Below are 12,922 nucleotides of genomic sequence, written 5' to 3' on the forward strand. Positions count from 1 at the left end.
TACCCGGAAGCTCATAAGAGGTGCATACAAAAATTAGAAATGTGCTTTTCAATGAAGTTTTTGTAGCATATTTTTTGGCACCCCAGCTATGACAGTAGTCATTCCGGCGAGATATGACTTTGCGTGTGAATAGAGCGTAAATTAATTTGCACAAATACACAAAAAAGGGGAAATGGTGTCAAACCATATAAAAAAGCCTAAAACTATTCTATTTACTCTAAGAAACATAAAAATAATAGCAACATAATAGGGTATTGTTTTTAAAGACTTTCGATTAGGTTCACAGAATCAATCTGAACAAGGTGCCTTGGTTACTGGGCTACATATAATTTAACTCTCTTTAGGATCCGAAGCAAATCAATTCTTTTATCAGCCGCTATTTGTAAAGTTTACAGGGGTGCAGAAGACCATTTCGAACCTTTTTTTTTGGTCAATATCAACAAAAAAAAAATTATTAAAGAATTAATAAAAATTAAATTATTTGTTAAGTGTTTTTTTTTTGTTGTGCGGTATGCGCTACGTGTCTCTAAACGCTACTGTACGACGGTCAAGAATTATTTTAAGAATATTTTGAAATATAAAATAAAAGTTGTATCGAGTTCAAAAATTCATCAGCCGACAAAACTCGATAAGAAGCTTGGTGGCGGTTTTTATAAAGGAAAGGAAGATTCACTTCCGATTTTCGAAAACCATATACCTACATACACACATAAGTAGGGTGATAATGATCTCAATATTTATGATGATATAGAAGTTATTATGCCGCAATAATAAAAAAGAAAAATATTCAAAACTCTTAAATTTGTATTTGAAATTTCCAAATTTGATAATTTTTTTTTTGTATAATCCTTTCTGGTCTGCTTGTCATCCAAAATCGCTGTGCCACTTTTACACATACAAACACACATACATACTTGCATGAAGTTAATCTGCACGCATACATTCATGAGGTTCAGAAGAAAGGACACAATTCATTTTTATCCGACATGATTGGCGGTCCGATTAGGAAGCACGTACAGGATTCGTTAAGCGCTGAATCGTCTTACATGGGAAATCAGGTTGTCGAGCTGCGTAGAAATTTTCTTGAAGCCTGGATTCTAAGCAACCATGAACTGTCAAAGTAAAAAAAGTCTCAGTAATAATTTTTTTTTTTCGAAAATATTTGCTATTAAAACGAATGCGCCAGAAGTAGTGTGGCGTTTAAATGATTAAAAGCTTTGTACGTAGTCAGCTTTAGTATTTTTTTAGTAAAATTAATGTTTATTTTTTTTTTGTAAATATTTCACAGTTATTGTATATACCGAATGCTCCTTTTGCACGTTTTGCTTGCTAGTAGCTTTTATTCTAAAGAAATGGAGCTTTCACAAAAAGTTGTGTGCTTTCACTATTAAAAAAAAAACTGCACATATGTATTTACTCAATCCTCACATACTAACCCTGCACTCCACTAATTTGCATGTTTCCTCTAATGTATTGAATTATGACGAAACTAAATAACAAATTTTGCTTGTCGCTTTCTATTTGCCGCACTTTGTGTTTTCGCTTTTTTTGTGCCTTCATCTAAAATTTAACTTTTAACTGGAATTAATATTTCGATTTATTTTTCCTCCTTTCAATCTCTCTTGAACTCCTTCACATCCTTCAGCACTGATGGCGAAAGTTTCTCACTGACCAAGAAGATACCTGATACGATTACCTCTTGGGTTGTTACTGGCTTTTCCTTGAATCCCAAGAGTGGTTTTGCGCTGACGGCAGATCCAACGAAAATACAAGTTTTCCAACCATTTTTCGTTTCAACCAATTTGCCATATTCGGTAAAGCGCGGTAAGTAATAAGAGCGCCAGTTAGTTCAAATCTCTTACAACTTTAAAATTTTTAACCTCTCCTCCTCCTGCCCCCTAAGGTGAGGTCATTGCCATACCTGTCATCATTTTCAACTACATGGAAAAGGCTTTGGACGCAGAGGTAGTCATGGACAATACAGACAAAGAGTACGATTTCGTCGAGGCTACCAATGAGATTGAGGATAATCCCTTGGATGTGATAAAACGCACTAAACGTGTGTCGATTCCATCCAATACTGGCAAGAGCGTCTCCTTTATGATACGTCCGAAGAAAGTTGGTCAGGTTACCTTGAAAATAACAGCCACTACACCGCTAGCAGGCGATGCTATTCACCAAACGCTCAAAGTTGAACCCGAAGGCGTGACGCAGTACGAGAATCGTGCCGTTTTCATTAATCTGAAAGATAAACCAGAACATAGCGAAAAATTGAGTATTGATGTGCCCGCCAAAGCTGTACCCGATTCCGAGTACATTGAATTCTCAGTGGTGGGTGATTTGTTGGGTCCAACTGTTAAAAATCTTGATAAATTGGTGCGCATGCCCTATGGCTGTGGCGAACAAAATATGGTGAATTTCGTACCGAACATATTAGTTTTGCGTTACCTGGAAGCTATCGCACAGAATATGCCGGCGATTAAGGAAAAGGCGAAGAAATTCCTCGATATTGGTTATCAACGCGAATTAACTTATAAACATGATGATGGGTCATACAGTGCCTTCGGTAAATCTGACAAATCCGGCAGCACTTGGCTGACCGCATATGTGGTACGTTCATTCCATCAGGCTGCTAAGTACACTGACATTGATCCCAAAATTATTGTTGCGGGATTGGACTTTTTGGCATCGAAGCAGGCGCCAAATGGCAGTTTCCCAGAATATGGTAAACTATTTGACTCCGCGCATCAGAATGAGTTGGGATTGACGGCATTCGTGCTGTTGGCGTTTCTGGAAAATGAGGTAAGTCGCAAGGTTTCTCAAATCGGTTTTTTTTTTACTGATTATTGTATGTAGAAATGAACATTTCTGGACTAGCTCAGTGCTATTTCAGGTCCATTGCTTGTTATTTTTGGCACCCTTCCGGGCTTAGTTCTGGCTCATTTCGGGACCTGTTGAGGATGGAACTAATTCGTGATCATTTCCTGACGCTTTCGGGACCTATGTAGGGCCTTTTCACGACCATTTCAAGACCATTTTTGGACTATTCAAGACAAGTTCAGAACTTTCTTAGGAACATTTCGGGAATAGTTCGGTATAATTATGGGATTAGCTCAGAACCATTTGGGGATCGTTCAAGACTACTTGAGCATCATCTTGGGACTAAATAGTGATCATTTTGGGACTAATAGCGACCATTTCGGGCCCATTTCAAGACATCTTCGAGATTATATCGGGACAAGTTCACGACTTTTCGGACCGTTTCGGGGCTGGTTCAGAAATATTTCAACACCATTTCCGTACTTGTTTTGGATTATTTCGTGACCGTTTCGGAATTAACTCAGGGCAATTTTGGAGCTATTGTAGAGCTAGTTCACGACTATTTGCGGAATAGTTCTGAACTGGCTCAAGACTATTTTGGAACTAAGTGAGATTCATTTCGGGACTACTTTAGGCCCATTGGACATATTGAGGAGCATTTTTAGACTAGTTCGGAACCATTTCGGGATTGGTTCACGACTATCTGAATACCATTTTAGGACTATTTGTTGACTAGTTCAGGAAAATTTCAGGGCCGGTACAGGACTATTTCGGGACCATTTTGCGCCTAGTTCGGGATTTTTTGGACTACTAAGGTACCATTTCGGGACGGTTTCAAGGCTTGTTCGATATAATTTCAGGACAAGTGGATGACTTTTCCACAACAACTTCATTACTACTTCAGGACAATTTTGAGACAAGTACGGGTTTATTTCAGGGTAATTCGAAAATAGACACGAAATGATCCTGAAATAACCTGATCTGATCCCGAATTGGTTGTGAAAAGTAGTGTACTGATCCCGACAAAATATGAATAAAATAAAATGAAATTTTAATGAATTAGTTGAAGAGGAGGCCATATTGTTAACATGTATGCGACCTATACTGCTCTAAATATGAGTGTTGGCTCACTGAAATCCACTGGAGCACTGACTAACTGAAAAACTGGATGCGTAGTTCTAATCATAGTATAGCTGTGAGGTCCCTTAAATTAGATTATAATACGGGTACTACTGTCACACTTATTAAATCTTAAAGTCAAAGTCACAGATCACAAGTGGAAATAACTGAAACGATAAGCGGGGACCGTGCTTTATACAGCTTCTGTGTAGAAGATTATCATAGATTTTCAATACAGTATTTTTATGTACCGTTGAGTTTCTATCAAACCTAACCTAAAACATATTTTCTTTTAACTTATTTCTTAGGAATACATACCTAAGTATCAGGCAGCCATCGAAAATGGCCTTAAATACCTATTGGAGAACGTAGATCAGACGGATGACCAGTATGCACTCTCTATTGCCGCGCTGGCTCTACAAATTGCCAAGAACCCTAAGGCTGACAAAGCTCTGACCAACCTACAAAGCCTTGCCAAACAAGAGAACGATCGTAAATGGTGGTCAAAAGCCGAAGCGCCTAAAAAAGAAGAAGAACCAATTTGGAGTTGGCATCCACACAGCAATGATGTCGAGATCACTTCCTATGTGCTGCTCGCTTTGCTGGACAAGGAAGGTGCCGTGAATGCTTTGCCCATTATCAAATGGTTAATATCTAAGCGCAACAGCAATGGTGGTTTTGCTTCAACACAAGACACGGTTGTCGGGTTGCAGGCGCTCATAAGCTTCGCCGAGAAGACCGGCTCTGGTAGTGGTGAAATGGATATCGATTTTGTTTCAAGCGGCGGCGAAGAGAATAAAGGCAATATTAAAGTGAACGCGGAAAATTCGTTGGTGTTGCAAACACATGTGGTAAGTTAATGGAAAGTAATCGTATTTTGCCTGGTTTATACTTGCTGCTTTTCGGCTAATTAGCGCCAGCATCAATATAGAACAAACGCTCAAAACTTGATAGAACATTTTTTATTTTTTGTTAAAATCCTCAGCTCCCCAAGACCACACGGCAAGTCGATTTCACCGCCAAGGGCAAAGGTTCATCTATGGTACAACTATCTTATCGTTACAATTTAGCTGACAAAGACAAGAAACCTAGTTTTCAAGTAAAAACAAATGTTAAAGATGATAAAGCATTATTAGTTGTCGAAGTTTGTGCCGAGTACGTGCCCGACAGCGCTGACGGTGAGCAGAAAGAGTCCAATATGGCCGTTATGGAGGTTAGCTTACCATCCGGTTACACTGCGGATTCCGAAGGCTTCGAAAGCATCGAATCGGTGGATCGTGTCAAACGCGTCGAAACGAAGAATTCCGATTCAACGGTAATTGTGTACTTTGATGGTTTAGCGCCACACGATGCCAAGTGTGTGCCTGTCAAGGCTACCAGAACACATGCGGTGGCAAAGCAAAAGCCTGCAGCTGTCAAAGTGTATGACTACTATGATATGAATCGTCATGCAACCGAATACTATCAAGTGCAGTCGTCGCTTTGTGATATTTGTGAGGGCGCTGATTGTGGTACGAAGTGCCAAGAAGCGAATGGGCTTCAACGTGCGCAATAAATTTATTGTATAAATAAAAAAATGTCAATTTTTTTTTTGTAATTCATATTATGAAATGTGTGCCAAATTTTTTGGAAATTTGTATAAATGCGTAAATTTGTACTAAAGTTACTGAAAACAAATTTTTGTAAACCATTATAAAAAGTGTGTGAAATAAAGAGAAATGAAGATACAATGAATGTGGTTTAAATATGCAGGGCTGAGTTTAACAGCAAACACATTTTGCACCATGGAAGGGCAACATTTTTTGTAAGCAACGAAAACACAATTAAATTCATCCGAAAGTTAAGAGAAGCTAGGGAGTAAATGTACTCAAATTGTGGCGACATTAAGCCTAGAGTCCGCGCACGTCTTCTACGGACGGCCTCACTCACAACGAGCATACATATGTACATATGTACGTCGAATCGCAAAACTGAAAAAGATTATTAAAATATATATACCAAGCTTATTCAGATGCCCTCTACGAGGGAAATTCTTGCAACTGTCACAATGGCGAAAGGCTTCGTGAGACAATTGTCATTTCTGTCAACTATCTTGAAAGCTCTTTTCTATCCATGGAAAGACTAATAGAAAGATCTGCTAACGAGGAGGTTTAGCGTTATTCTGTTTTGTCTTTCTAAAAATTAAATTAAACAAAAAAAATGGGTTTTTTTTTATTAAATGGCCGTCTGCAGATCTCATGAAAAATCACAAGAAATATTTTTCATTATTTCTTTTGCTAGAAAAACTTTGCTGTTGTTTTCAATTTTCTTATAGAAATAAACATTCCAGCATTTTTTTCTTGAGAGCAGCTTAATGTTTTAAGAAATTTGTATAGAAAGAAAATTCTTTTTCATTTCTATTGCGTCATTTTTCTTGAGAGCTGCAAACAGGCCTTAAAACATTAAAAACTAAAATTAAACAAGTAAGAAAGTCAAAGTTCGGGCGGAGCTGAACATTAAATACGCGGCGCAAGTATTAAATATATGTTTTTCACCTTTCCGAAAACTACCGCTACATGGTAAGACGGGGGCTTTGTGTCGTCCCACTCCGGTGGCGTTCAACGCAGACATTCCTATTTTGTCCACGGAAGAGTTTAGGTTCAGTTCTTCTTATACCAATCTCTGAAATAAGTTCAAAAAAACAGGATTACAAATTTGATTATTGCGATTCCGATAAAAATGTATTAAAATTTTTTACAAATATTTTTATGTAAATTTTTTAAGCTTAAACCATTTTGTCATTCGACGGGTTTTTTTTTCAAAAAACGTCTTTAAGAAACTATTTTTATTAATAAAAAAAAACCTCTTTTGGAGGTATTTTCAAATCGGTCCAGCTCGCTTAAATCTTAATATTTTTCCGAAATATTTTGGTGGAGATCCTAAAATATAATTGATTTTATAATTCCAATGGAAAAGCAGTACCGATTTTTTTTTTTTGGTATAGGGAGGGATGCAGTCTAATATACCTTACATGTGATAGATAAGGCAGTCGACGTAAATATGTATTTTACTGGAGCTTTTACTTCTAGTTAGCGGCCGCTTTGGTTTAGTGGTTTGCAGTGAGCGCTACCACTACGTAGAGCCTGGGTTTAAGCCCTGCTCAACAACAGCGCAAAACATATAGAAAAAAGGTTTTTTATTAACAGCGATCTCCCCTCGACAGGCAATGGTAAACCTCCGAGTATATTTCTGCCATGAAAAACAGCTTCTCATAAATATATGATCGCCGTCAGCGTAAAACTGTAGGTCCCTTCCCATTGTGTGACAACATTAAGGCGCACGCCACAAATCGGAACATAAGCTCGGCCAAACACTAACATATGTGTAAACGCCAATCTATTATGTATTACTATTTTCCTTCTGATTAGTCTTAACCAGAAGACATGGNTATTATTATGTATTACTATTTTCCTTCTGATTAGTCTTAACCAGAAGACATGGTGAAAACGGCCATGCGCAACAAATAAAAAGCCATCAATTACTCGGCAAAACCTGCAGTTCTAGCTTTTACTTTCTTGTCTCCCTTACCCGGCTACTATATTTTCTACTAGCCGATATGCTCCACATTTGATGTTTTAAACTACTTAAGCTAATTGTTTTATAACAAATTTGATTGGCTTATCAGACGCTAATCGAATATCACAAAACGTAAAAAGTGCACGTACGTAAGGCCAGTATACATACATATATAAATGGCGATTACTCCAGTTGAAATTAGTTAGCTTTCAACGGTCATCGGGACAAAATGAAGAGCCTCATATTGGTCATAGCCAGCTTGGTCATTTTTCTAGCCTTAGGAAGTGCGTCTAAAGTTCGATACCATAATTTTAAAGTTTTCAAAATTAGAACAAAAAATGTAGAGCAACAACAAATNAAAAAAGTGCACGTACGTAAGGCCAGTATACATACATATATAAATGGCGATTACTCCAGTTGAAATTAGTTAGCTTTCAACGGTCATTGGGACAAAATGAAGAGCCTCATATTGGTCATAGCCAGCTTGGTCATTTTTCTAGCCTTGGGAAGTGCGTCTAAAGTCCGATACGACAATTTTAAAGTTTTCAAAATTAGAACAAAAAATGTAGAGCAACAACAAATGATCGAGAAATTAGCTGCCAACTCGGAGAATGTAAGCACAAAACCTAATAAAAAAAGTAGAAATCAACTAAGTTTTTAAAGACTACAAATAAATGCGAGTATAAAAAACATAATTCTTGAAAATAAAAATTTCAGTTCAATTTATGGCACAGCGGCAATAAAGANGCAACATACAGAATTTTAAAAACTCCTACAAATAAATGCGATTATAAAAAACATAAATCTTGAAAATAAAAATTTCAGTTCAATTTATGGCACAGCGGCAATAAAGAGGTGCATATTATGGTCAGTCCACAAAAAGTTATACACCTGCAGAACTATACGCGCGCCTATAGCCTGCCTTTGGAGGTAATGGTCTCCAATGTGNTGATCGAGAAATTAGCTGCCAACTCGGAGAATGTAAGCACAAAACCTAATAAAAAAAGTAGAAATCAACTAAGTTTTTAAAGACTACAAATAAATGCGAGTATAAAAAACATAATTCTTGAAAATAAAAATTTCAGTTCAATTTATGGCACAGCGGCAATAAAGAGGTGCATATTATGGTCAGTCCACAAAAAGTTATACACCTGCAGAACTATACGCGCGCCTATAGCCTGCCTTTGGAGGTAATGGTCTCCAATGTGCAAAGGTAAGTAATTGAAAGAATTTCACCACAAAAACAAAGCATGAGGGAAGTAGAGGCTAATCTACTTAGTACTCTACAGCCTTATCGATGGTGAGCAATTGTCAAAATCTACAGACGATAGTACCTTCGGTTGGACACGCTATTATCCCTTATCAGCTATTGAAGCATTCTTAGACGAAATATTAGCGAAATACCCGGCAGTTACAAGTGCCATTGATATCGGCACTTCCTATGAAGGACGTAAGATACGCGGCATTAAGATCTCGTACAAGGAGGGTAATCCTGGTATCTTCATCGAATCCAATATACACGCACGCGAATGGATCACTTCAGCAACGGCCACTTGGTTAATCAATGAGTTTCTCACTTCCACCGACGAGGATGTGCGTAGCTTGGCTGAGAACCATGATTGGTACATTGTGCCAGTTTTGAATGTAGATGGTTTTGTCTACACACATGATACGGTACAAATTACCTCTAGGTGACCATCTCAACCACATTTTTTGATCATCACTTTCTTATGTTTAGGATCGCATGTGGCGTAAAACACGCCAGCCGGTGAATTTCTCATCCTGCATTGGTGCCGATCCGAATCGTAACTTTGATTCACACTGGATGGAAAATAATGGCGCTTCCGCGGATCCGTGCGCTCAGACATATGCTGGTACAGAGCCTTTTTCGGAGCCGGAGGTTAAGGCAATCGCCGATTATATTGCAAGCATTAAGGAACGTCTGAATATTTTGATAGCGTTTCACTCGTACGGTCAACTTTTACTATCACCCTATGGCTGGACAGGAGATCTTCCAAGTAACTATGATGATTTGATGGCTGTAGCAGAGGCTTACTCAAATGCGGTCAAAGCAATGCCTTATGGCACGGAATACACTTATGGCACTTCATCGGGTGCACTGTGTAAGTGTGATACGGGAATTGTGTTATAACTATTTAAGTAGGGCATAAAAAACAGAGCTAACTAAGAACATATGTATTTGCCCTAATTTCCGTACAGATTTCGCTTCTGGTGCCACCAATGATTGGGCCTACAGTGAACAAGATATACGGCTCTCGTACACAATCGAATTTCGCGATACTGGACGTTTTGGTTTCATTCTGCCGCCTGTCCAAATAATACCGCAATGTGAAGACGCGCTTGCCGGGTTGTTGGCTTTCGTTAAGAAGGCCGATGAACTGGGTTATCTTGAAGTTAAATATACCTGATGAGTTTTAAATACACTATTTTTATACGTGGCATGAGTTGAGTTAAACTCTCTGTGACTTGCATTTTAAAATAAATATTTTCAAATAAAAATATGTAGTCTCAAAAGAAAAAATATTCGGTTATACCTCATTGCTTATGATTGCATGAGCGAGCAGCACCTACAATTTGTGTTGTTAGTCTTGAAGTGGTCAGACTTTTAGAGCTAGCTGTAAAAATGGACGGCGAATGAAAAGCGGCAGAAAGCAAAATATATTGAGAAAATTTCCTATTTTACTGAGTTTTATTCGGGATATTAATCTACGCGTCAGGCGGATCACTTGAAGTGACTAAATATCCTATGTGGATAGTCTAGCAGCAGATATGTACATCAATGAAAGGATTTTCAATGGGGTCTTCACTTGTACCCCAAACCATTACTGAATTTTTCGTTACACTCCTATCGTCAAGGATTGGGTAAAAATGAGGAGGTGTAGGNATATCAATGAAAAGATTTTCAATGGGGTCTTCACTTGTACCCCAAACTATTACTGAATTGTTCGTTACACTCCTATCGTCAAGGATTGGGTAAAAATGAGGAGGTGTAGGAAGGCGCGAATCTAGTCTACCGCAGTAACCACAGCGGAGTTGGGCTATGGTGGTACGTTTCTACCGGGGAAGAGGAAGCTCTGTCTCGTCCTCGACAGGTGGCTGGGTTCACAAAACGGCATTCACAAACGGCATTTAAATTTTTAAAAGGAAGGTATAGGAACTTCTTTAGAAATAAAATTAATATGTCTGTTAATTTTCTCCAAAATTCATAAAATTTTGTACTTGGAGCCAAAAAAGTTGTTTATAATGTGGACATCATAATCAGAAACTCCACGTTTGAAAATTTTGGCATGAACGAGCAGAACATACCGAATTTCATAAAAAAAATGTTTTTCTTTGTATCTGCGCCTATTTTTCTAGAATTAGTGGACGATAATGTAAACTGATTTTGATGTTCTTTCAGATTTACGCTTTTCTGGTTAAAACCAGCATATGCTCTGAATTTCATTAAAATCGGATAACATTTACTATTTTCGCCCACTAGAGCTGTAGGCGCTACGAATTCTACCATTTTCTACATTTCTTCATTCCTGAGTGCCAAATAGTGCACATACGAAATTGCAGCGAATTTGTAGTACGGTTAATACTTTTGGCCACAGCTTACATATATGGGCACGTCCAACTGTGCGGCGGCGCGTGAGGAATAACAACAAAACGGCGGCGGCGGTGTATACCTCTAATAAAAAAAAAATTATCTACATTTTCGGAATCATCGAGCAATTCTAAATAGGAATTGGATAGTGGCATCCATAGAACATTTTATGTTAACCACTGTTATTTATTAATTAGAATTTAATTATTCAACAGGTGGCAACTCTTTTCCAAAAAGTAAAACTAGTTTGCACATCTACAAGCCATGCGCTTTAATTTGAATTAGAAAATCGAGTGACCAATGCAGATTTTATGTCCGGGACAAAAAAATCCCTTCGCTTTTATATATGTACGAGTGAACACGCATGGCGTTAAAACGCCAACATTAAATTTAAATTTATAAACAGGTGGCAACCTTATTTAGAAAGCAAAAACAAAATATTCCAAATATTTCTGAGTGAAGGGAGCTCTCACATGGCGTCGGTATTTCATTTAATAAAATTTCAAATCACCCTGCACAGCTAAGAAAATTCTAGCTCCGAAAACTAAAATCTTATTACATATCTATTGACCCAGTGCAGATCTGGTGACCTTCACAAAGAATGCTGTTTATGGATATTACTTTTCGAATAGATGGCAAAATTATATTCAAATTATAGTTTTCCTAAAAGTTTTACGTTTGCAATAATATTTTCTATATGATTAAACTAAATATCTCTTAACACTCGTCAGTTTGACACCCATATTTTAATATTTCACATAACTTGTGTATAAGTTAACTAAATTCGACTCTTAACACAAGTGGCAACCCTGTAAAATTTTTTTAATTTGACATCTAATTTTTGAAAATCGACCGAACGGTGCGGATCTAATAGCATTAGTTATAAAAAATTTTGAATTGATTTTTTTAGCAGGTGGCAACCCTTTTTGAAAAAGTAAAACCTTATCGCACATATACAGGCCAAGCCATTTCATTTTTCATTCATTTTTGATAATCGAACGAATGGTGCAGATCTGATGACCCGGACAAAAAATCCTTTCGCGTATTATATATCTGTGGTCATAAGCAATAACCGCCTAAGTCGACTTAAGAAAGAATTGAGTTATATATGCTATCGTATTTCGGCAAATACTATTCAATGTGCATGCGAAATCCTCATCTCGCCAGCTAGGCTATTTAAAAAGTTACAGACGAACAAATTTTGGTTTCCCCATACATACAATCCAAATGTTTAAAACGGTTCTTCTCGAATTTAGGTTTTTCGACTTAGGCGGTTATTGCTTATGACCACATATGTATATATAGATATAGATTTTGAACATTCGCTAACTAGAGAATTTATTGAGAACCAAGCCTTATTGGTTTAAAAACTCGATTGCTGATAATTTTAATCAATGCCATTTTGAAAAGCACTAATGCGTACTTCCACTAACTGATTCCCAAATTCCTGCAACTGGCTTATCTGTTGCTTATCGTGGATTAAGAATTTGATAAAATCGTAGGTACTTAAACACTTCGGTTCTTACAAATGAATTTAGTTCAAATTTAGCTGTCACCGAGAGAGAATGAAAGCTTTGATTTTAATTTCGGCTATTTTAGCCATTTTTGTGGTCGTCGCAAGTGCGTCAAAAATTCGTTATGATAACTTTAAAGTATTCAAAATTCGAACACAAAATGTGGAACAGCGAAAAATGCTGGAAAAATTAGCCATCGATTCGGAAAATGTAAGTTTGAAATGTACGAAAAGAGGGATTTTCAAAAAAAATATAATAGTTTTTTATTCTACGGGGATATATCGCTCATGCTGTTAAAAAAAAA

The 12,922-nt window shown here is 37.3% G+C and overlaps 4 protein-coding genes across 15 annotated transcripts in view; all 4 read left to right on the forward strand.

Annotated features, from left to right (window-relative positions):
- Positions 1-5,673, forward strand: part of Tep2 (Thioester-containing protein 2) — a 35,850-nt gene extending 30,177 nt beyond the window's left edge. For 11 of the 12 annotated variants that reach the window (XM_017621459.1, XM_017621453.1, XM_017621457.1 and 8 more), the window contains 4 exons: positions 1,646-1,824; positions 1,904-2,802; positions 4,248-4,790; positions 4,925-5,673. In XM_017621459.1, the coding sequence (XP_017476948.1) occupies positions 1,646-1,824; positions 1,904-2,802; positions 4,248-4,790; positions 4,925-5,494 (2,191 nt within the window). In that variant the 3' untranslated portion in view covers positions 5,495-5,673. Of the gene's footprint in view, positions 1-924; positions 1,121-1,645; positions 1,825-1,903; positions 2,803-4,247; positions 4,791-4,924 lie in introns of all 12 variants that reach the window. The other variant, XM_017621455.1, reaches the window with a different exon arrangement.
- LOC108366953 (zinc carboxypeptidase-like) overlaps positions 1-12,922 on the forward strand; it is a 54,180-nt gene that overhangs the window by 34,838 nt on the left and 6,420 nt on the right. The gene's annotated exons all lie outside the window — the stretch shown is intronic.
- On the forward strand, positions 7,898-10,345 carry LOC108366954 (zinc carboxypeptidase-like). The gene is made up of 5 exons (XM_017621462.1): positions 7,898-8,107; positions 8,580-8,707; positions 8,784-9,168; positions 9,233-9,617; positions 9,715-10,345. Exons 1-5 carry the CDS (start codon positions 7,949-7,951, stop codon positions 9,921-9,923), a joined length of 1,266 nt encoding a protein of 421 aa, XP_017476951.1. The 5' UTR covers positions 7,898-7,948; the 3' UTR covers positions 9,924-10,345.
- The window catches only part of LOC108366956 (zinc carboxypeptidase-like), an 8,258-nt gene continuing 7,726 nt past the window's right edge, over positions 12,391-12,922 (forward strand). Inside the window, exon 1 of the mRNA XM_017621463.1 lies at positions 12,391-12,828. Within this exon, the coding sequence (XP_017476952.1) occupies positions 12,670-12,828 (159 nt within the window). The 5' untranslated portion in view covers positions 12,391-12,669. The remainder of the gene's footprint in view (positions 12,829-12,922) is intronic.

Source organism: Rhagoletis zephyria, unplaced genomic scaffold (assembly GCF_001687245.7).
Source record: "Rhagoletis zephyria isolate East Lansing unplaced genomic scaffold, Rhagoletis_zephyria_1.1 Rzeph_scaffold_02465, whole genome shotgun sequence".
NCBI classification, from domain to species: domain Eukaryota; kingdom Metazoa; phylum Arthropoda; class Insecta; order Diptera; family Tephritidae; genus Rhagoletis; species Rhagoletis zephyria.

Bases quoted from the DNA above. Each gene is read 5' to 3' on its own strand.
- LOC108366954 (XM_017621462.1), top strand. From the start codon at position 7,949: ATGAAGAGCCTCATATTGGTCATAGCCAGCTTGGTCATTTTTCTAGCC. The intron at 8,108-8,579 runs GTAAGCACAAAA...TAAAAATTTCAG, and splicing joins TAGCTGCCAACTCGGAGAAT to TTCAATTTATGGCACAGCGG. The intron at 9,169-9,232 runs GTACAAATTACC...TCTTATGTTTAG, and splicing joins TTGTCTACACACATGATACG to GATCGCATGTGGCGTAAAAC.